The sequence below is a fragment of the Colobus angolensis genome, unplaced genomic scaffold (assembly GCF_000951035.1).
Source record: "Colobus angolensis palliatus isolate OR3802 unplaced genomic scaffold, Cang.pa_1.0 Scaffold30, whole genome shotgun sequence".
In the NCBI taxonomy this organism is placed as follows: Eukaryota; Metazoa; Chordata; class Mammalia; order Primates; family Cercopithecidae; genus Colobus; species Colobus angolensis.
The window spans coordinates 9511639-9535469 of NW_012116266.1; the positions used below are offsets into that span (position 1 = coordinate 9511639).

General features: G+C 39.3%; 1 protein-coding gene across 1 annotated transcript in view; it reads left to right on the plus strand.

Annotated features, from left to right (window-relative positions):
* Positions 1–8856: 8856 nt before the first annotated feature.
* LOC105517477 overlaps positions 8857–23831 on the plus strand; it is a 96133-nt gene continuing 81158 nt past the window's right edge. The window contains exons 1-5 of the mRNA XM_011950014.1: positions 8857–8947; positions 11388–11868; positions 13609–13730; positions 16409–16504; positions 18049–18201. Coding sequence (XP_011805404.1) covers positions 8857–8947; positions 11388–11868; positions 13609–13730; positions 16409–16504; positions 18049–18201 — 943 coding nt within the window. The remainder of the gene's footprint in view (positions 8948–11387; positions 11869–13608; positions 13731–16408; positions 16505–18048; positions 18202–23831) is intronic.

Genomic DNA, 23831 nt, shown 5'->3' on the forward strand with positions numbered 1-23831 from the left:
CAATATATTGTGAATTTACCTTTGAATTAAGTATATCAAATACAGAAACAGAAACTGGAGACATCTGAATCTTTGAGGTGTCTCAGATATTGGACTGAAAGTTCATTTATCTTTTAAATGTCCATCCTAATGTGATGTTCAGAGGTTCTTGTTCATTTCTAGAAGGAAATAATTAAATACATTTTTTTAAAAAGGAGCTGGAAAAAATATTCAGAGAAGCATAAAATCTTCCCAGAAATGACTCTGTGTCAGGACAGGCTCAAACAATAGGCTTAGATGGTAAAGCCAGTTTCTGAAGTGATAGCCCCAAAAAATCCTGCCAAAAGTAAATTGACTAACCAAGCCAGAATAAAGCAAACTCAAAACAAAAACAATCAGAAAACAAAGGTAAATGTTTCGGAATTGTTGAAGTTTTAACAGCCATTGGGAATATCCAATAAGATGATGAAGTGAGTCCGATACCATGAAGTGAGACCGAAAGTTATTTCGACTGTGGAACCCTTACCAGGGTAAACATTCTGCAGCCTCTCTTCAGGAAAAGATAAAAGATGTATGATTACAGTCTGTAAAATATGTAAGATATAAAAGGTTCAGAGAATTAGAAGCTGATTTTAGAAAAGTAAGATTCGGTGGATATTCTCTGAAATTCGAAGAAAATATTCACAAGTAAAATGGAAGTCTTTCTGATGTGGCGTATGTTGAAAATAAATGGCATTAAGAAAAGTTCAAAAACTTAAAGGGTACTTCTACCTTTGATCACTAGGAGGGAAAGTTAGAGATGGTTTTGTTAAGTCCTTAAATGTGCAGGGTGACGCTACTCAAATCATTCCCTAGGCCCACTCACAGAAAGATAATATTAAAATTGGGCTAGGCTACTACCCAGCAGAACAATTCACAGAATCTTAATCTGTTAAGCTGGAAAGGACATTAAAGAACACCTAGTCCAGCCCCCTCATTTGACAGATATGGGAACTGAGATGCAGAGGGACTGAGTCATTTGTCTAATGTTATGCACTTGGTGACAGGCTGGAATAGAAATATGGTTTCTTGATCCCTGGTCTGAAGCTTTTTCCGCTATGGAATATTGACTAATCAGGGGCTTCTCTATGCTCACTCAAAGCCAAAAACTATGTTATTCATAACGTGGATTGCCTTCTTACAGAGGTACGTGGGTTAAATAGAGCTAAATGCCATTACAACTATTGTGGTTATTTGAGCTTGCTGACTTGATCTACCTGCTGGGGATCTACCTTCAACCACGAAGACCTGCAAAGGAGTCCACTGTCCTGTAATGTAATATTGTTACTTTGGGATCGAAATTAATTATGTGAAAGTTCTTGCTAGAAAAGTTCTCTTTTAGACACCCTTGTATTCTTACCATTTCCCTAAGTAATGGTACCTTATCTTGGAGAAGAATGGAGCTTAGATATCCAAATACGCTGGGCTGAACCCAGCTGGCCATTCTTGATGTTTCCTTGTGGAGAGATGAGGAGATAATCAGGGAATAGAATCTTCTGGTATATGGCTATGTTTAGTTTATGTCATGGAGAAGAGAAGGAGACTGTCTATCAGGGTGGAAAATAACAAATGAGAATTTTAATCAATTAAACATTTTACCTTTAAAATTGGACTGTTATTATTGATATATCCGTTAATAGAAATGCTTTTTTCCATACAGTAATCCCATGTAGGCTACTCATACAGTCCTTAGCATTTCATGCTCCTGGTATTTCATGATAAATATTTACTTTCAAGTTAGAAAGAAAAAACTCACATATTTAAAAAAAGAGGAAGGTACTTCAAATCTGTTATGTTTTACATCATTTTCTTTCTATTTGATTCTTCTTTTAGGTTTAGAATAGATGTATATTGAATACATTTTTAGGCCAAATTCCCAAAGGCTAAGTATTGGATCAACATTTTTTGGAGGCTGATGCTAGATACCATCATGGAATGAACTCCTTAGACATAATACAAAATGTGAACTGTAACTGCAATTATGCTTCTATAATAAACAACTTCGTAATCAGATTTTAAAAGTTTGACATCATGGTACAGGAATGAATATTCATATTATTGTCAATCTATATCTCTATTTCTCAATTTAACAGCTTAAAGATTGTTATTTGTTTTCTGTGTAAGCTTACCAGCTTTCACAATCTTCTCTAATTTTGCAACACTGCTTTTCCAATACTTATAGCACATAAGGAAATTTTAATTCTAAGTTATATCCATACATTCAAAATGAATATTCAAATATTAAACAGTACATTAGGATGACCTTTCTTGTTGGCACATCCCTTCTTTGCTGATTGCACATGATAGTAACCTACAAAAGAAACACATGATGATGACAATGACATAGGTTTGTGGCTATTTGACTTTCCAAAGGCCAAAGAGGAAGCTATCGTTAAAACCAAACAGTAAATCTTGGCATATAAAAATTGAAGTCAAACTTCACTATGTCTCTAATTCAGAGTTTGGTAGAACATTTCAATAAGCACAACTTATTTTTTCCTTATAGTTTATTCTTTTCATCCTTTTCTGAAGAAATCACTAGACATTTTAAATTGAAATCCATGAATTCCTCTGAGATCCACAAGATGGTGCTATAAAGTGGCATTTAGAAAATTTTGACAAACCATATGACTTCTAGGAGCAAATACTTATTAGGCACGGTCACATAGTTATCATTTAACAATATCAGCCATGGATAAATGGTATTTTTAAAAGGCAATAGTAAACCAAATTTGTTAAAATAAAGGAAGTATACCTTTACTCAATGTTGTTTTAAAATATTCTGTCTCATAAATCATATTTTTGTTGACTCTGTTTTCAACAGAGTGTTTTAAGAATATTTTGTGAGAAGATTAAGAATTGAATTTGGATCTCAACAAGGCTAAATCATATTAGAGAAAGTACTGGACTGATTGGAGACCAATCGCTGCTCTCCACCTGAATTGCTGTAACCAGTCTTCTTTCCATCTCTTCCAGTGGTTCTCAGTCAAGGGCAATTTTGCCCTTGGCAGGTCTTTGGCAACGTCTGGAGACATTTTTGGTTTTCCCAGCTGCATGGATGGGGATGGAGGGAGCTGCTACTGGCATCTAGTGGGTAGAGGCCAGGGATGCTGCTAAGGGTCCTACAGTGCACAGGACAGCCCCCCACAACAAAGAATTACATTGCTCAAAATATAACAGTGCCAAGGTTGAGAAACTGACCTATTCATTCACTTCCTTGTTGTTGGTTTGTTTGTTTATTCATTAATTTGTCCTCACATTCATTCACTGACACACATACTTATCCACCATCAGTCCTTGAATTCATTTCGTCAACACATTTTTACAACGTACCTACCATGATTCAAGACTGGACCAAGGGCTATAATGGCTCATGCCTGTAATGGCAGAACTTGGGAGGCAAGGCAAGAGGATTTCTTGAGGCCAGGAGTTTGAGATCAGTCTGGGCAACACAGTGAGACCGCATCTCTAACAAAATTTTAAAAATTAGCTTGTTGTGGTGGCATAAGACTGTAGTTCCAGCTACTTAGGTGGGTGAGGAGGGAGGATTGGCTTAGCCAAGAAGGGCAAGGCTGCAGTGAGCCATAATCATACCACTGTACTTTCCTGAGCAGCAGCAACCCTGTATCTAAAAACAAAACAAAAAAAAGATACAAAGATAAGGACTATCCTGTTTCTATTTAATCTGACAGGAGAGAGAGGTGCTTATGAAATAAACAATAATATGATGTGATCAGTGTTTCATTTCTAAGTGTAAGATGTTCTGGGAACAAAGAAATTATTTAATGAATCCTAGGAAAGAGGATAGAATTCAGGAAGTCTTCACAGAGATGGGGGTTGTTTATTGGGTGGGTGGGTGAGGCCATGGAATGAAATTTTGAGCAAAGCACAAGCAAAGTCAGAGCCTTGTAATAGTTTAAATTGTTGGTGAGCAGGTACTGTTAGGGTATGAAATCAGAATGAGGAGGGTTGGGAAAAGGAATGGAGAAAATACTTAAAAAATTGGGCAGGGCCACACTGGGAAGGGCCCTGGACTTCATCCTCCAGACATGTAAAATTTAAAATAGGATCGGGGCAGTGGCTCATGCCTGTAATCCCAGCACTTTGGGAGGCTGAGGCGGGCAGATCACGAGGTCAAGAGATCGAGACCATCCTGACCAACATGGTGAAACTCCATCTCTAATAAAAATACAAAAATTTGCTGGGCGTGGTAGTGAGCACCTGTAGTCCCAGCACCTCTGGAGGCTGAGGCAGGAGAAGCACTTGAACAAGGGAGGTGGAAGTTGCAGTGAGCCAAGATCACGCCACTGCACTCCAGCCTGGTGACAGAGTAAGACTCTGTCTCAAAAAAAAAAAAAGAATACAGTCTTCCAGTTGGTTTATTACTACGTCAATTGAGGTTGCACCCAGGATAAATTTTTAAAATATTTTTCCCTCCAACTTCTCTACTCTTGTACTTTTATCAGTAAATTTTAGACAGTCTAATTAGATACAACTAGTTTAACAAGTTTTATAGTTTGAAAAATTTCTTCAAAAGTATTAATGTTTTATAGAAATAAAACTGTGGAGAGTCCTTTGTGTCTTACATTAACAAATAAAGAAAACCTGATATGAAAAGTTGTGTGGATTTTATTTGAGTAAAATCAGTAGTAATAAAATGAATATTTGATATAATTTGATTCTGATTTACAAAATGTATTTTCGTTACATATTTTTGATTATATGTTTTTATATTTATAATTTAAATTTGGCTTTAAAATATGAGTGGCTGAAGCCACTGCAGCAGACCGTTCTGTAGTCATTCAGAACTTAAGGTCACAGAATAGATCAAACGGAGTAACATGAGATATAAGTTAAAAAAAAGAAGGATGAGGGTGCAGAGAACAAAAATGGGCCCCATATCTAATTAAAATACAGAAAACCCAGAAATCTCCTATAAGGAACACATCCATCCTTTTGCTTAAAATAGAAAAATGAAAATACTGATGTTTAAACTCACAGAGGTATTGGGAAGGGCAGGGTTGTATTACAGTCTTCAGAACTGGTTAATGATATAGTAACTGAGCCACTTTCATTCTTGCATATTGTTTGAACTGTAATTACCTGCCCTATTTGATTGCATCTTTTGGAATCCTCCTTCCTCCTTCCCCCAAATCTTGATCATTATGGTTTCTATACCACATTTCCTCCAGTATTAATTCAAGTCTTTGATGGAACATTTCAGATTTGAATATTCATATTTATTTCCTCTGCAGAAATTAAGGCTCATCCAATAATTTACAAAGTAATGTGGATTTTCCACAGCACTTGCTTTTTTTTTTTTTTTTCTTCAGACAGGGTCTCACTCCTGGGCTCAAACTACCCTCCCACCTCACCTCCTGAGTAGCTGGGGACTACAGGTGAGCACAACCGTGCTTGGCTAATTTTTGGACTTTTTTTTTTTTTTTTTTTGAGAGACGGGGGTCTCCATATGTTGCCCAGGCTGGTCTTGAACTCCTGCCTTGGCCTTCCAAAGTGCTGGGGTTACAGGCGTGAGTCACCGTGTCCAGCAGTGCTTGCATTTTGAGACCACATAATAGATCTCTTTTCAAGAGAGAGGGTTAATTTTCAAAAGATAAGAACATTGTATGATGTTATAAAAAAGGGGTTCAAGCCCAAGAAAAGTGTTTGAACTAGTTTGTGGTTTTGAAGGGACCTTAGGTTTCAGGCACAGGCTGTGGAAGAAGCAGATAAGGGCAGATGGGGGGTGAAAAGTGCAGGACTGTGGGACACCCAGCTCTCCACCCCAACCCCCTGCTTCCATCAGCCACTCTGCTTTCATCTCTACTGTCTTATTTCAGGTGAGGTGTAATTTTTTTTTGAGGCAGGGTCTCGCTCTCCCGAGCTGGAGTGCAGTGGTGTGATCACAGCTCACTGCAACCTCGACCTCCTGTCCTCAAGCCATCCTCCTGCCTCAGCCTCTCCAAAGCACTGAGGTTACAGATGTAAGCCACTGCACCAGGCAGAGGCAGAATTTGAACAAAGGGTTATGAGGAGACGCCAGGTGATCTCTCAGGTCCCTTCTGCCCTGTAGGGGCAGGGAATTTTTGCTTTCAAATCTTTGACATGAGCATTGACCTTTGAGCTAAAAGTGTTGAATAATAACTGAGAGACACAGGATAGGATAAAGAAAACATGCAGGCTGGGCATGGTGGCTTATTCCTGTAATCACAGCACTTTGGGAAGCTGAGGCAGGCCAACTCCTTGAGTTCTGGAGTTCAAGTCTAGCCTGGGCATCATAGCAAAACCCCATGTCTACAAAAAAGACAAAAATTAGCAAGGTGTGGGAGCACGTGCCTGTAGCTCCAGCTATTAGCCAGGTGTGGTGGCACCTGCCTGTAGCCCCAGCTACTCAGGAGGCCTAGGTGGGAGAATCACCTGAGCCTGGGAAGTAGAGGCTGCAGGGACCCATGGTCAGCCACTGCATTCCATCCTGGGCAAGAGCGAGAGTCTGTCTCAAAACGAAAATAAAAACAAAAAAACCATAGTTTAAAAAAAGGCATCAAAATAAAATTTTTTAAAAAAGAAAAAGCACCAACAAATTAATCTTTACCCCTTCTTCCTAAGAAATTAAATATTTTTTATTTAAATGTAATGAAACGGTACATTCAAAAAAGTTAAATTCCTTCCAACACTGAGCTATATAGTAAAAACCAAACAAACTAGCAGGAAAACCTAAGTTTGAGTGTCCTGCAGAGACACTCAAACTCAGGGCTTGGAGATCTACCCAAGAGCAGGAGAACCGGTTCTCTCCACAAGGGGCTCCTTTTCAAAACAAGGGGTGCCTCTGAACACCCACCTGAATTAGGACGTGGCAAACATGACATGCAGGCTTTCGTTCTGGGTCTCTGATTTCTGTGCATATAGGACCTTCCCCTCTTGGTGTCAGTAAGAGTTGCCATTTATTTGCATATACATAGGGACATTAAACAACAACAGCCCTACAAAAGTGTGGAGAGCATGACTGGCCACCGCTGGACTGACACAAGATGTTGGCAGTTACCATTCACGGGTTGGCATTTTTAAGTAAATATTTATAGACAAAACTTCATAAAACAACAAAAATTTACGTTACTTAGGGGAAAATGTGTCTAAGCATTCCCAGCATTGTTTGAATATAATGATATATTTTGTGAATTTTAGTAGCTTTGGAAATAATCTTAAGGTCATCCCAAAAGTTAAAACAAATTTTCAGCAGAAATTCAAAGTCTATTTTAGGAATTGTTTTTCATCTGCAATATAACTAATAGTTATGAAAAAACAGCATTGGAGAGAGGCTCTTGGAAACACTTCATTTCATCTGCATTATGCCCAGGTCCCTTAATAAAGGAAAGCACAACTGAATGACCACATGGAAGGTATAAAAGAGCAAATTATGAATTAAGGGGCGGGTGGATCATAGGCTTTTAACTTTTGGCTAGTTACATGAGATATTCCAGCTGTGAATGCATACCAAGTGATTCCATTTTAAGCTAATAACTATGCTTACATTTTAGCCTATTGGTCTTTCTTGAAAGAGACATTGGCAGACTAAGGAGAAAGAACCCAATCCATACTGTGTAAAGGGAAAGTGATTTCAAAAATATTAAGGTGAAAAATAAATTGTTAATTTTCAAAATTCTATGGTTCCCCGCACCCCTCCTTCCTCCAGACAAAAATGGCTAGTGATCATTTTATGTAATTAATACACAGGTGTGTGGGGAGTGGAGGTGTTTCTGTTAGTTGTTGTCACTTTTTTCTGGACATCAAGCTCCTTTTCTTCACTTAAATTAATAGCACAGCTTCTGTCGCTCCAAACTAATAATGGTAGCAGTGAAACCTATTTGCTATTTTAAAAGAATGACTAGTAGAACACATATTTCATAATATCACATGATAAAACAATTTAAAATATACAAGTAATTAAAAACACTTTACTGTCCTACAATGACAACTAAGGTCACTTTTAAAAATCTCTTATTTATCAGACTACATTTATATAAAAGAAGAAATAAAAATTTTTTGTGTTCCATGAGGGAAGAAAATAGAATGAAGTCTGATATAGTGCAAAAAATGTGATTAAAGTGAAATTTTCAAAGAAAAAAATTGCAATAAGAATTAGACTTCTGTCTTTCTAAGGATAATTCTCTACTCATGGTTTCCTAAACACAAACAAATGCTACACCAAAAAAAGAAAAAAAAAAACCAACAGAATATAGATAGTATTAATTAGGAGGTCCTTTAAAAACATTTCAAAATTCCACAGCACAACAGGAAACCCAATTTTCATACTCTGAAATGTATTAGGTAAGTAGAGTGGATTCTTTTCCTTGTTCCAATAAGGTTTTGCCACCTTCTTTTTTTCTTTCTTTTTTTTTTTTTTTTTTGAGACAGAGTCTTGCTCTGTCCCCCAGGCTGGAGTGCAGTGGCATGATCTTGGCTCACTGCAACCTCCGCCTCCCAGGTTCAAGTGATTCTCGTGCCTCAGCCTCCTGAGTAGCTGGAATCACACGCATGCACCACCACACCTGGCCAAGTTTTGTATTTTTAGTAGAGACAGGGTTTCACCATGGTGGCCAGGCTTGTCTCAAACTCCTGACCTCAACTGATCTGCCTGCCTCGGCCTCCTTAAAGTGCTGGGATTACAGATGTGAGCCACTGCGCCTGGTTTGCCTTCTTTTGAAATAAATTGGCTGTCTTCTATCTATGGAAGTCTAGAAACTCTTGAACAGAGTATGAATTATATGTCTCCACTGGCCTGGAAATTTCTACCCTTGACATTATTGGTTTTGTTGCCCATGTCGGGGGCCAGAAGAGAGGATGCAGGCAGGGCAGAGTGGCAGGGTTTCCTCTCAGGCCTACAATCAGAAACAGATTGGCGCAAGGGAACAATCCCAGGGCCAGGATCAGGGTGAGGTCAGTGAGGCTGAGTCGAGAGGCAAGTGCAGGGTTGGATCCTGTCTTTACCTAAGATTTTGATACTTTGTTCACCACATTTCTTTTCTGCATTAATTTTTATTTTTAAAAATGTTGCATCCCTGAGTTTTTTAGCACCTACTTACATTTGTGCCCAAGGTGAATGCCTCATTGACCTCACCCTTGTCCTGGCCCTGCTCAACCAGTACCTGGGCTGAGGGCTCAGGTAGATCCGTGAGGCCACAGCAAGCACAGCCTCTCCCTTTTACCCTCTTTAGCTCAGATGGCTCAGGAAAGTCTTCTACAAGAGCTAAGTTCTCCCTGCTTGCAAAAATGAAAACAAAGGGTAAAGAAAAGTGTCCTCTTTGTCTAACAGGAAGCCAATGGGAGTGTTACAGAACAGCAGTTGTAGATAGAACTGACCGGTGGGAGTTTCAGTTTGTCTCTATTCCAGCGTTTATATCTTTCTGGACAGGAACAAAAGAACTAATGCCCACAAGGTGAATTTAGCAGAAGAATCAAGGAGTCAGAATAATACATTTATTCAAAAAGTAGGAAGACTCCCTCCAAAGGATGCTAAGTTAAATAAAAATGAGAGACTTGAGATGCACACACAAATGTCACATAAAGCTTTTTTATGTAGCAAAATGGGCAGGATTACATGCGGTACACCTAAAGTAACCGATGGTAACTTTCCGTTCTTGAAGAGAACAAAATAATACTTTCAATCGTATCGCTAAACTTCTCATGAGACAGGTTGGTATGTGTCTCCTTGTATTTTCCAAAAATACATACTTACCGTCCTCAGGCAGGCGCCAGATGCTGCCCCCCACAAAGAACACTGGGGCCCTGCCTTCTCTCCATTTGTGTTTGAAGCGAGTAGAGTGGAGAAAGGGATGCTTTCAGAAATGTTATCTTACTTAATGTCCCCATAGCCTGTAGCTCTGTAAGGAACAGTCTCACGGGGAGAGAGAGAGGAATAGGAGCCATGGGGGAAAAAGCTTTCCTTCTGGCAGTTTCTACAGCTAGAACCATGTCATACTGTTTTCTCTGGAGGAATATAAGACTAGATGTAATATTATTACACCGTCTCATTTAGCAAGTAGTATCATCATCTGATTGTTTGGAAAGGTGAAATACAGGGGATTCTGGCTCTTTGCCCTACCATGGAAGGAACATTTGACACCACAGTACTTTCTTTGGAAAACGGAAGCTAAAGCTAGAGGCCAAAAAAGCTCTCAAAAGGGAAGACGAAGAAAGTTAGGAATATTGGTCTGGTTAAAAAGCTCTCAAAATTATCTAGTGAATGCTGACATTAGATAGGTCTTGGTCTTTAGGTAATAACACGGATATGTATCTACTTTATGCATTTTTATGCAGATTTAGTAGGAAAAAAACCTAAATATATATTGAATTCCATAGGATCCCAGTGCATTTTGAGGATTTAAACAGATAAGCCAACCTCAAAGGGACTGATTCTTGCAACTAAAACACAGACACCTCTGGGGTGAAATGTGGCAACAGTTTGACAGGCATAGCAGTAGCTTAGGCCAGAAAGGATTTATCCAATTAAAATTATGGGATGAATTTTGGCTGGCAGAATGTAATTACCAGCCTTGGAATGGATCCAGGATCCTGAGGTTAACACCCCTCCTCTTGCCAACAACCCTCCTACCTGCCAACACTCCGAGATGGAGAAGGCTGGATCTGACATAATCGCACATAATACTGTTGTGACATCTAAGTACAATGATGATGATGTGAGAAGCATCATGAACCTGATTTTTTTTAACACTCATTATGTTACTTATTTTTATGCCACATTAGGCTAGAAACCAAATGTCCACATAAATGTTAATTTCCTCAAATCTGTGTTTAAAAATTATAATTAGAAAATAAAAAATAGCTTTAAAAATTAATTTATTCCGTCAAAGTAGTTATTTAGTGATTATTTCACTACAGGAACAAAATTGGATCAAAATGGTGACATTTAATCCTTGCTACACGAAAAAAAAAAAGCAGGTCCTGATTTTTTGGAAGCGAAATGTGTTTTCAAGGTTGAGTGGCCTAGAAAAAAAGGAAATGCGGAAGCCTGTTTCATATTCGTTGTAACTTTGACTAAATGGGTATGCACAAGGACTGCTTTTGTCCCGGGGTGGGTCCAGTTCACAGTCACGGGGGGCACTAATCCTTCAGGAGGGGATTTACCAGAAGGGTGTGTGTGAGTGCGTGTGTCCCTTGCAAGGAAACCAGAGAAGAGCCCCCTGCTGGTGCATGATCAATAGGCAAAGACCTGATCATTAGATTCCAATGCCCCGTTAAAGTCATTAATTGACTAGAGAATTGCAGAGGGTTTGGCGATACAGAAGAGCAGACGAAGAGGCAACACTGAGAAGAAACTGAAGCTTTCAGGGACGCCAGGCACGTGGTGCCAGGTCAGGGAGGGAGAGGCAGAGCCAGCCCGGGCGGTGTGCGGCTGGGGTGGGGCGCGCTCCGGGCGCCCGGGAGGCGGAGTCGGCGGCGGAGGCTGCGCGCGGGCCACGCGCTGCGGCGACTCGGGCTAGGCAGCCGCGTTGCCCCACTGCCCTTCGGTGCGCGCAGGTCCGCTCCCCTTCCAAAAACTGCGGAGCGGGAGGCGCGGCCGCTAGTTCGAGAGCTCGGCCGGGGCAGCGCAGCCGCCGGCCGCCCCTCGCGCCTGGGCGCCACAACCCCGCGCCCTCGCCGCTGCTGCGTCCCGCGAGACCTGTGTGGAGGCCGGGAGTCGCTTCGGGTTCCCTTTCAGCGCACGTGGTCCTGGGACACTCCACCCAGGAACCCAGGCGGCACCGCGCAGGGATTCCCAGCAGCGGGGTTCTGGCCCCAGCACGCGTTGCAGCAGCCTGGCGAGCCTCCTTGCGGCCTCCAAGTGCCGGTGGGGTGCGTGCGCAGGGGGCAGGTGAACTGCTGCACTTTGCACTTGCTGGGCTAGGTTCTCTGGGGTTGGGGAGGCGTGGGGGCGGGGGACGGTCGCGTGTTTCATCTATCACCAGAGGTCATCCAATGGTAATTGAAGGGATGGGCTAGGAGGACTAGGATCTCCCTGTCCCAAACACAGAGTGTTTTGGGGGGCTTGCGTTTGGGTCACTTTCTGAGCCTGGTACTGCCGCTCATTCCAGCTTCGCTGTGAAGGTGAATTTTTCTAACACCATCTTTGTGTGATTTAGCTGTCCACAGGGAATCAAAATGTGGAATGAGAGGATGAAACTAATCCTTTCTTTTGCACTGTTAGGGGTTGCCATAAACACCATTTGTTAAAAAGCATAATTATGTTGGGAAAGTGCCTGATGAGACAATTAAGCTGCATAAACACACTGAAAACAAATGAAAACCAGAAGAGGCCCACACCCCTTGTGTAAAGCAATTTTTTGTTTACATAGAAACGAGAGGTCTGGGCTGATTTATTACAACAATGTTATTAATATCTAGAAAAACGTAATGACAGACTTTTTATGAATTTTCAGTGATGAGACGATGGACATGATATGAAAACCTGCCTGCAAACCTGAGCTAGCTACGAGGCCTGAGCTCTCTCTAAGTTAAGATGATTAGGCCAACGAATGATCCTGGCGGACAAGCCAGCGGATTTATTCAGGGAGAGCACCATTATTTGCACCAGAACACTTTTAGCTTAAACTCTAAAGTTTAAAGCGTGTCTCAGAGTTAGACAACTGTGGTTGATATCCCTCACGCAGGGAACATTACCTGTCAGAAAACGACCCTCATCAAACATTTGTTGAATGAATTCATGAGGGCCTCATCCATTTTTAGTTATGATATTTAAAAGAGACCAATGTTATGAGGTCCTGAACTTGAAGAGGGAAATTATTTTCTTATTATTTTAACATGTTTTAATTCCTTTAGATCGTGAATATCATTTGAGGTATGGAAAAATGAGTCAAAAATGCTATTCTAGAGTACTAAAAAGAAAGCAACCTCCAAAACCTGTGTAATTAATATATTTTCAACAAAAATCACATTTTTGATATTATTGAGTAATATATATCAGAATACGTGTCATCTTTCAAGTTACAGAATTTTGTAAAAAGACTTTAAACTGATTTAGAAACTTTGGTGGAACAAGGAGGAACTTAGACAATTGTCATGTAAACCATCCAAATGGCTTCCTTATTTATTTGTATAATGTCCATGGCGTGGCCTGTAGATACTTTTTCATTCTTGCCACAAGAATTTCTTTTATAAGAATCCACATATTAAATAATCTTCCTCGTTTCCTTTTTCTGCATTTCCCCAGTAAGTCTAGTTTAACAACAACAAAAAAATCATGCCTATTTGTTTAAGGCTAAGGAAAACTATGCTTAAAATGGGATAACATACTTTAATGAAAAACTTTCACATACATGATGGAATTCATACTGAGGACCCTGCCAGGTATTTTCCAGTGTCGTTACAAGGTTCATATGTATGTGACCGTGTACACATTGTTTCTTATTTTAGTCAATCTGGGGATTTTATGCTTTAGAATTTTTCTAGGAATGAAATAGTAAAGTGCTCATATTATGACTGCTTCATTTCCAAAGAGTTATGGTTTTTTTATAGTTAAAACATGAAAATATGAATCAACTCTAGAGACACATACAAATTTTTCTTCTATTCCAGAAAAATCATGTCTTCTTCCAGAGTGGAGCTCCGTTTGGCTGCCTGTTTACTAAACATTTCAGAAGCCAGAAGAAAATACATTGTTGAGAACATAGCAAAAGCAGCTCTTCTTGACAAAAATGGTAGGAAAAGCAGACAACTGAAGCTGAATATTGTAGCGTTTTGATAATATGGTAATTTTTGTACTGTGCACACTGTATCTACAGAACACTTTCCTTTCTTTCTTCTTGAATTTTACTCCTTGTTCTTGAGCTGTTGCAGCTCTGCACAACTCCAGGATACTGAGATAGCTCAGTTACTCAGATGTGCACATATGCTCTTTTCTAAATGTCTGCATACTCTCAGCAGCGCAGCTCTTAACATTTGCGTGTGAGTCTCTGGGATGCGTGTTGTTCAGGATATTGACAGGCTCCTGGGGAGGATGTATTTACATAAAAGTATAATGTTTCCCTCATGGGTCGTTTATTTGATCATTAATAGAATGAGCATAATCGTACCTTATGCTTTTTATTGAGCAGGTTAAATGAAAAATAAACTTGCCAAATACCAACTACTTTTCAAAGCACTCCTGCCAGCAAAGCCCATGCAATCATTACAGTATTATTATTTCTACCCTCTTTTCTCTGTATAGAGACTGTTAGGCAAGTGCGTTTAAATGATGTGCGTAAGATCACTCAGCAATTTGGTGACAGAAGACTGGAACTCATGCCTCCTTGTTCCCTTGGCCAGTATTACTATGAAAGATACTGCTCTTTTTTCACCCTTCTTAAAATGTTCCTGTAATGACACATGGTTAGATATTATTTGTCTTTACTTTCACACACACACTAACACACACAACAGTGTATACAGTCATTTAAATAGAATGCTTATTATTAAATCAGTAACTTTTTGGCAACAAGTGAAACCAGCCCTAAAGCGTTTCAGACAGTAAATTTTAATTTACAATTGTCATTTTTAATGTGGTTACTGCTTTTCATATGAAAGAAGTGTTTTCCCCCAACCCGTCTTAACTGTGAGCATATTTAAGTTACTGTCTTGCAACTTTGCAGGAGCCAGAAATGTCTATGAAAATTCCTGATAATTACTGATAGGAAAACTCCTTTGGAATTGGTATGCAGCTGTGATTTTGCATGCTTTTTGTGGAAAGAGCCAGCTCGGGCTCTTCATTGTCAGAAACAGTACACCTAATGGGATTGGGTTGCCTGTCTCTGTGATTAAGTAAATGTGCAGAGACATTTGTGGAAGACACACACTGATGGATGCCTGGGTCTCAACTCACAGTTTTTATCAGCTTATTAGTGGCAGCAGCTCAAATGGAATTATAGCTATTATACTCCATTACAAATACCAAACAATTTACTTCTGCTGAGATTCACACTGACAGCTCCTCTTGCCAGCAGTAATTTTTTTTTCTATATGCATGCTTAAGAAATTGCAGGAGAGAGTAGTATTTTATTCTTTCAGCATTTGATTCAATTGAATCATATGAAACTGAGAATAAAAGCTTTTCAGGAGAAGATTTAGGATGAAAAAAAATTGAATCATATCTCTTTTCTTCCAGGAGTTAGAGTATGTTGAAAAACTACATAAAATAGGAGGTTGCATGATCTTGTTCTTACTTCATCTTTTATAGTTTTCAAAATGCAAGGAAGGTAGCACTAGTTAAGAAAATGAACCTTTTTTTAACAAATATTTTAAAGGCATTTTTTTAAGTGAGTGGAATAAAACTGTATAAACTGTATTTTTTTTTTTCTAATTAAGCAATGTGAGCACATTTAAATGGCCTAGAAAGGTCTTAGGTAAAGGAATCCGAGTTATAAATGTTAGACCTATACCAGGACAGGACTCTATAGATGCTCGTTTGGCCATGAGTGAGTGACATATGTTTATCTTCTCACATTATTAAAATTAATAGTGTAGGGCTGTTGTAAGCTCTGTAGTTCCTGGGTGTAACTTGTTTTTCCTTTCCTCTGAAAAGATGAATTGTTAAGCTGCCAGGGGACAGGGAGACAAGGTATAATAGCATAACCAAAGGTTTAATTACCGCCTGAAAACTTTTGTCCTTCACTTTGAATTTGCTTTTGTAGGCATAAGGGGTACTTTTAAGGAGCCTGGACCATGCTTGTAAACTTCAAAAATAACTCTAGGGCTATGTATGGCTGCCACACAAGGGAATGGCAGCTTTCTCCTTCAGGTTACACATATTCAAGAGAGTCACAAACCACCAAAAGCTGGAAGTTGTTAACATCTGAAGGCTGTTGGTGGCCTCCGAAAAGGAGATGGTGGACTCAGAACAGTTTCTAATGGACAGGTGCATGCGTCTCAAAAACCTCTGCTCTGGGCACTAATTGGTCTATTCTAGTTTTGCCAGATGTTAGATCTTGACCCAAACAGTTTAGTTTCTGGATTTGGGAAGGAAATATTAACAAGGCCTAGGTGATGAGATTGATAAAGAACAGGATTTACAGCGGTATGATTTGGCTATTATAGAAAGGGGCTACCATCTTAGACTGAGTTAAGGGAATTTTGGCAAATTCAGTAGCAAGTCCAAAAGAGGGTCTATTATAGACATCAAAAGCTTGTATCTGGGCTGAGCCATCTGGTTATACAATAAGATGCTGTAAGAAAAGTGGACATTGCCTCTCATGAATTTCATGTTTATTCAATGTCACTTCCAAAAGTCACATCCCAGAATTTTTCAACTAAGCTAAATTTAATTATACCAGAATAAAGAAACTATTAAGGTTTTATCACAGAAAAAAAAAATTCTTGCAGTCCTATCTTATTTTCTTTACAGGAAAGAAACATCCTCAAGTGTCAGTGCTCAATATATTTTCTGATCAAGACTACAATAGATCAGTCATTTTAATAGCAGCTTCTGTTGATAAGTTGGGTAAGATTTCAGTTTCTTTCTTCACATATTTGTCTTTATTTTGGTGAAGAGTAGGCCTTCGGGTAGACCTGAACGTTCTCTAATCATTGATTTCCTGTGTAAATCTGAATACTCCCCTCTGTTAAGTAAATAGTCTACCACAAAACTACAGTTAGTCATTTTTCTGAACATGTAAATCTCAAACATCCTCCATTTCCTCTTTGTTACAGTGAACTTTGGGGTCCAAGATTTTGCTGAAGATGATCACATATCCTTTGTGGTTAAGAAAAGACATCTTCAGGTTTTAGCCCATGAAATAATAGTGTTGAAGTCAGCTTTCATTTCACTGCTAAGCTGGCATGGAATGAAACATGCTAAGCAGTGCATTCTGGGTTGGGAGCTTGAGATCTGGAGTTGGGCCATGAGTTGACATGTCTCACAGGGACATTGTAAGGTTTAGTAGAGAGCTTACTGATAACTTCAGCAAGCATAGGACAGATTATCTTTTTTCTTTTTCTTTTTTTCAAGGCAAGAGTCTCACTCCATCACCCAGACTGGAGTGCAGTGGCCCGATTTCGACTCACTGCAACCTCTGCCTCCCAGGTTCAAGCAATTCTTGTGCTTCAGCCTCCTGTGTAGCTGGAATTACAGGCGCACACCACCATGCCTGGCTAACTTTTTGTATTGTTTTCAGTAGAGATGGGGATTTGCCATGTTGACCAGGCTGGTCTCAAACTCCTGACCTCAAGTGATTTGCCTGCCTCAGCCTCCCAAAGTGCTGGAATTGTAGGAGTGAGCCACCGAGCCCAGCCTGTACAGATTATGTTGAATGTTAATCTTAATACAGGATAAAAATCTGCTTTTTCCTCTATTGCTAAAATGGTCATACTGTATTACTAATAAAAACTCAGAATAATATCATAAAACTCTTAAGTGTCTATAATATGCATTTAGCTATAATAATTCAATGAAAATATAATTAGTGGATAAGAGCAAAATGAAAATAAGTATGCTTTAAAAAATGTATGTGAAAAAGAATTTATGTGGTTGGGCACAGTGGCTCGTGCCTATAGTTTCTGCACTTTGGGAGGCCAAGGTGAGAGGATTGCCTGATGCCAGGAATTTGAGACCAACCTGGACAACATAGCAAGACTCAGTCTCTAAAAAATAAAAAATAAAAAAATTGTGTTTGTGTATCTATTTTAATATAATTACTCATAAAGCATTCTGAAAATAAGGAATTTGATTAGATTAATTGCAGAAAATTGAAAACATTTAAAGTAACTAATTATAAAAAATAATCAAATAGTATAAGACCAATAAATCTTGTATAATTCTCCCACTTTGGGGAGGAAAAAGCTGGAAGAAATATGAAGTTTTATGACTGTTGGGAGGTGGGGTGAGGGGAGAGGTTGGATTTTGTGTTTTTCGTTATTTTGGACAAAAAAGAAGTCTTCTATACAGATTACAAAAGAAAAGCAACTAGTGGAGCAACAAAATCATAGCTGTTTCTTTAGATGCAGTTGAAAGCTTAATGATTGTTTTCCACAATTTTGCATTTTTAGGCAGTTCTGTTCTGGCTACCTGCCTAGAGGCCTTCCAGGCTATCGATATGGAAGTTCAAGAGGGAATCCACCCTTGCCTGGGAGCAGTGGACCTGATTCCGATTTACCCTCTCTCTGGAGTCACAGTGGAAGTGTGTGGAGTGGTGGCCAGAAGTAAGAGAAAGTTTGGGGTTATATGTTCTTTCTTCCTGGAAACCATTTTTGCAAACTGAAATAGCTTGTGAGAATCGAATCACTCCTCAACCCCCTGGGAAAAGTTGATCTTGAAGAACTGTATCCACAATACACTGTGTGTTTGTGACATACCCCTCCACTTCCTATGCCATGACATTATGGAACACTAAATGTTGTGGGATATGGCCAAAAAAAAAAAGAACCAATAATTTTATCCCTTACAAATTCACAATGGATCATGAGGAAGCAATAGTGGTTTCTAATAAGTGCTTTAGGCTCTTCAGGGCAGAACAAGAGTGTGTTTTGCCTATCTGTGTCCTATTTTCTTGAGCAGGGGTAATGATGAGGTTGAAAATCTACTTAAATGTTAACTCTTACCCCTTTTTCCTCTGCCTTTTTTTTTTTTTTCCTTTTTTCCCTGTGCACAACTCTCACTAAGATTTTCTTTAGAGCTGAACTGTCACTTGAATGATTTCAGCCCCAGGGGTAAGGTTAATTTGGAAAATTTGAGCTATGCCACTTGAGGTGTTTTTGAATTAGGCAAATTGGGAGAAAAGAAAGAACTTTTGCCTGGACTGTCTAACTGTACCATGGTTAATTACAAGATGCAGAGGCTTATAATCTTCGGGGAAAAATCCGCCTTAGGATAATTGCATTCTTTTCTGTATGACCTCAGAAATCCCTCTATGATGTTGTCTCATTTTTAATTAATGGTGAATTGTCTAACATTTGGGATGTAGATTTGGACTTTAGTTGAGCTACATCAAGCACCAGAAATAGGAAATGAGACTTGCTTCCAAAGGAGTACCTCACTACTTATGCTGCATTTTAATTTGACCTGACAGTTGAGGGGTTACTTCCGAGGGAAATCTTGGCCCCAGACTTGCTTTACGTTTTATCCAAGAAAGAGTTAAAATTCAGCATGGGGGGGGGAAATGTGTTCCACACAAAAATGAAGAGTTCAGAATTGTCCAGACCAGAATAATGATTTTAATTGTCTTCAAAACAATTATGGACAATTACATTAAATCTCAAATTAGCTAGTACATGAAGTTCTTCATTACATTGGGACTGGTCCACCCCAGATGTTCGTCCTGCGTAGGAGACAGTTAAGAATCAGTGAGTCTGGACACAGGATTTCTCCCTTCCCTTGCCCTTTGCTTCATTGGCAGCTACTGTACCTCATGATTTAAACATGGACATTTCTAATTAAATGAGAGCTCAGCTGCATTCTTGAACTAATTTATAACATTTGATTTGAAATGTAATAGCTTCAATCTTCATCTGATTAAAAACAGTCCTTTACTGTACATGGTTACTATTTTGATGCTCCAACATGCAGTTTTTATTTTTACATTCCCTTTTCTACACAGCTGTTCATTTAATATCATCCAAATTTTTTTAAGTTTTTTTTTTTGTGTGTGTGTGTAACAGCATGCTCAGGCATTCTTATGAGGCAGAAGTATTCACATTCTAGGATCCGGCTGTTCTCAGAACAGTGAAAGGATGTTTTTCCCTAGAATAAGGCTTTCCCAGAGAAACCAGCTTTAACATAATAATCAGCTAACTTTCTCTGGACAAAGGGCAATAAATAGCATCCCAGTGACATAAAAGAGTTGATACTGATATGTGCAATTTATGGATACTTTGTATGCAAAAATGCTGAATAACATATTTCACAACTTTTTAATATCAGCTGTAAGTTTGCTTTTATCTTCAGGAAGAGGTTCTTAAGGTGGGTCCAAAGTTGGTATTCAGAGGATTTATAAATAACTGTCAACAATTTTTGCAAGTTTTTATGCATTTGCATTGTGTATATATACACAGAGGCATACACTCACATATACTTTTGCATATCATTTTAGTTTGAGGACTTTTAGAATAAAAGGAACAGTGATGCAGAGGCCCAGAGGTGAGGGCAGCCTGAACTCGAGCACCTGCAAAGGACTTCAGTTTGGCTGCATGGAATGTAGAGGTGGGGTGGGATGGGAAAGACATTCCTGGGAATGTTATGAAATGAGGCTCAAGAGGTAATCAGAGGCCAAATTATGAAGTTTTAATTTTTTTGATTTTTTGAGATGGAGTCTCACTCTGTCATGCAGGCTGGAGTGCAGTGGTGCAATCTCGGCTCACTGCAACCTCCGCCTCCCAGACTCAAGTGATTCTCGTGCCTCAGCCTCCTGAGTAGCTGGGACTACAGGTGTGTACTGCCATACCCAGCTAATTTTTTTTTTTGTATTTTTACTAGAAATGGGGTTTTTCCTTGTTGACCAGGCTGGTCTCAAACTCCTGACCTCAAGCAATCTGCCGGCCTCAGCCTCCCAAAGTGCTGGGATTACAGGCATGAGCCACTGCACTTGGCTAGATGATGAAGTTTTAGATGTCTGGTTGAAGGGTTCAAATCTTGTGCTAAAGGCAGTGGTAACCACTGAAGTGTTTTAAGCAAGAAAATTATATGATTGGCTTTCAGTTCTTAGAAAGAGCACTCTGCTTGCATGATAGAGAATGGACAGGAAGCAGGCTGACCAGTTTAGAAGGATGATATTGGCCTAAGAGAATAGAGAATGGACAGATTCCATGGGATCTTGCTGGTGAGGGACAGAGCAGTGGTGTGATAGTGTTATAACTTAAAATGACAGAAGAAAGGAGGTTTGGGGGAAAGAGCATGAATACATTTTTTACATGCTGTCATTTGACAGCACGTAAAAGGTTGGCAGAGGTAAAATAATAATAATGTTCTAAATGAGTCATTGTGAACAATGTTTACATAGGTATAATAATGTAACCACTAACTATTCACCCAAATTTTGATACAAATATATTGAGAGGATGGTTGATTATACAGTTTAGAGCTCAGGTGAGATGTAGATCTAGTCTATATTTATTTAAAGCTTATAGGTTTTCTTCCCAATATTTTGGACATTGGTATGTATGTATGTATTTATTTATTTACTGAGATGGAGTCTCACTGTATCACCCAGGCTGGAGTGCAGTACATGATCTTGGCTCACTGCAACCCCCGCCTCCTGTGTTCAAGCGATTCTCCTGTCTCAGCGTCCCTGGTAGCTGGGATTTCAGGTGTGAGCCACTGTGCCCGGCTGGTTTTCATTTTCTGTAAAAACTCACAATTGATCTATTAGGCTCTGTCTCGTTTTTATCACTATTAGGTCTCTAAATTTTTTTTTTTTTTTGAAGACAGGATCTCGCTGTGTTGGCCAGGCTGGAGTATAGTGGCATGATCTCGGCTCATTGCAACCTCTGCCTCTCTGGTTCAAGCAATCCTCCCACCTCAGCCTCCTGAGTAGCTGTGCTCACAGGTGCATGCCACCACACCTGGCTCATTTTTCTATTTTTCATAGAAAGAGGGTCTTGTCATGTTGCACAGGTGGGTCTTGAATTCCTGGGCTCAAGCGATCCTCCCACCTCAGCCTCTCAAAGTGCAGGGATTACAGGCATGAGCCACTGCCCCTAGCCAGGTCTCTAAAATTTGTTCCTTTCCTCCTTCTCTCTCTTTCTTTTTTCTTCCTTCCTTCCCTCTCTTTCTTTCTGTTTTTATCAAAATGATACAGGCATGTAGCTAAAAATCACATACTGCACAGGGTTTATTCAAAAAATTCTAAGTACCTATTCTAACCCCTTTTACCTCCCACCATACACACCCTTCAGTTTCCTTCTCCTCAGAGCCAGCCAAGTACTTTCCACTTTTTTACCTTCTAGATATCGAAGTATCACACTTACACTGGTATGTCTTGGTCTTTCAGTTTTAGGCATTATCTATTGACTTCTCACTGTGGAAGATGAAAATTTAGCTTCCTCTTACCCCACCTCTCATCTCTAACACACACACACATACACACACACACACACACACACAACTCACACATCCCAATCTTCCAAACTCTCAATATGTTTATATCAAAATTTGGGTCAATAGTTAGTGGTTACATTATTATAACTATGTAAACACTTGAATCATGAATTGTTCACAATGAATCATTTAGAACATTATTATTATTTGACCTTTTCTGCATAACTTTGTATTTTTGCTGGAGTTGGTCATTATCTTTTTGATAATTTGTTTGCTTAGTGTTTTATATACTTACCACTGGCTTAGCTCCAAATTCACTGTCAATAGTTACATCTCTCCATCCATCCAGATAGAACACTTCATGCATTCATTGAGGGTTCTATCAATTCCATCTTCTTAAAGAAGTATCTTCTAGACTTCTCCGACCTGTTCCAGTTAGGACTAGCTGCCCTCAGTGTGCTGAGGATAACTGTCTTCATAGGATCTCCCTCAGCCATCATCATGACTTTCATCTTTCTCCATGTTGGACGCCCTGGTCCTCAACCTGAATCCCATGTCTTCTCTTTCTCTTTTTTTACTTTCTTAGTTTAAGGTGTCATTTTGGTGGAACACATCCTTTAGTAGCATTCTGGAAAAAAAAATGAAGTACATTGTTGACCCTTTGCATGTCAAAGTGCCATTATTCTACCTTCACACTGAATTGTTAGTTTGTCTTGCTATAGAATTCCAGGTTAGAAATAACTTTAATTTAAAGATGTTGTGTCATTGAGTTCTTGTTTCCACATTGCTATTGAGACTTCTGAAACCATTATGACTCCTTATTTTTTGTATGTGACCTTTCATTTCTCTCTGGAGGCTTGTGAGGTCTTTGCTTGGTTCTCAGTGTTCTGAAATTTCTCTCAAGTGCTTTTGTATGGGTTTGTTTCCATCCATTATGCTGGATACTTGGTGAGTCCTTTTATTCTTTGAAACTATTGTCCATCAGTGCTGGACAATTCTTTTAAATTATTCCATTGATGATTTCTTCCATTTTCACAGTTCTTTCTAAAAGCCTCATTATTTGGAGATTAGAACTCTTTTAATGGTCCTCTACATTTACTTTCTTTCTTATTTTCCATCACTCTATTTTTATAACACTTTCTGGCAAATTTCCTCTACTTTCTATCCTAGCCTTCCATAAGCTTTTTATGGCTTCCATGTTAATTTCCAAGTGCTTTCATTTACTCTGTAAATGTTCCTTTTATTTTACTTTTCAAGAGAACATCCTGGTTTTTTTCATGAACGTATCATTAATGGATCATTGTGGTTTCTTCTTCCTGCATAGTCTCCCCTCACCTTACCGCCTTCACCCTGTTGCTTTTTCTGTTTTTTTTTTTTTTTTAATTTTGTTTTGTTTCGTTTTTTAAAGGCTTTCCTAAGATGTTTGATGATGCCTGGTTGGCTGAATGGACATTCCGAGTATGCACATGGGGTTTGTCAGCTGTAGGCTGACATGGCTGGGTCGTTTCTTTGGGGAACTCATACTTCAGTATTTTTTTTTGTCTTTCCTCTTGAGCTGTTCATGTTCCCCAGAGAAGGATCTTCCAGTGTCCAGCCTGGAGCGGAGACACCACTGCCAGTGTTTTAGAAGCTAAGTTGCACAAAAGGGCTGAAAAAATCTCAACGTTTAGATTGTCAATATAAACGTTCTTTTAATTCCTCTCTTTTTGTTACTCACCCCAGCCCTCAGCTGTGTCCATATTCCCCAGCCCAGACACCTTGTGTTCCATTTTGATTTTGTGAGTTTCTTTTTTTTGAGACG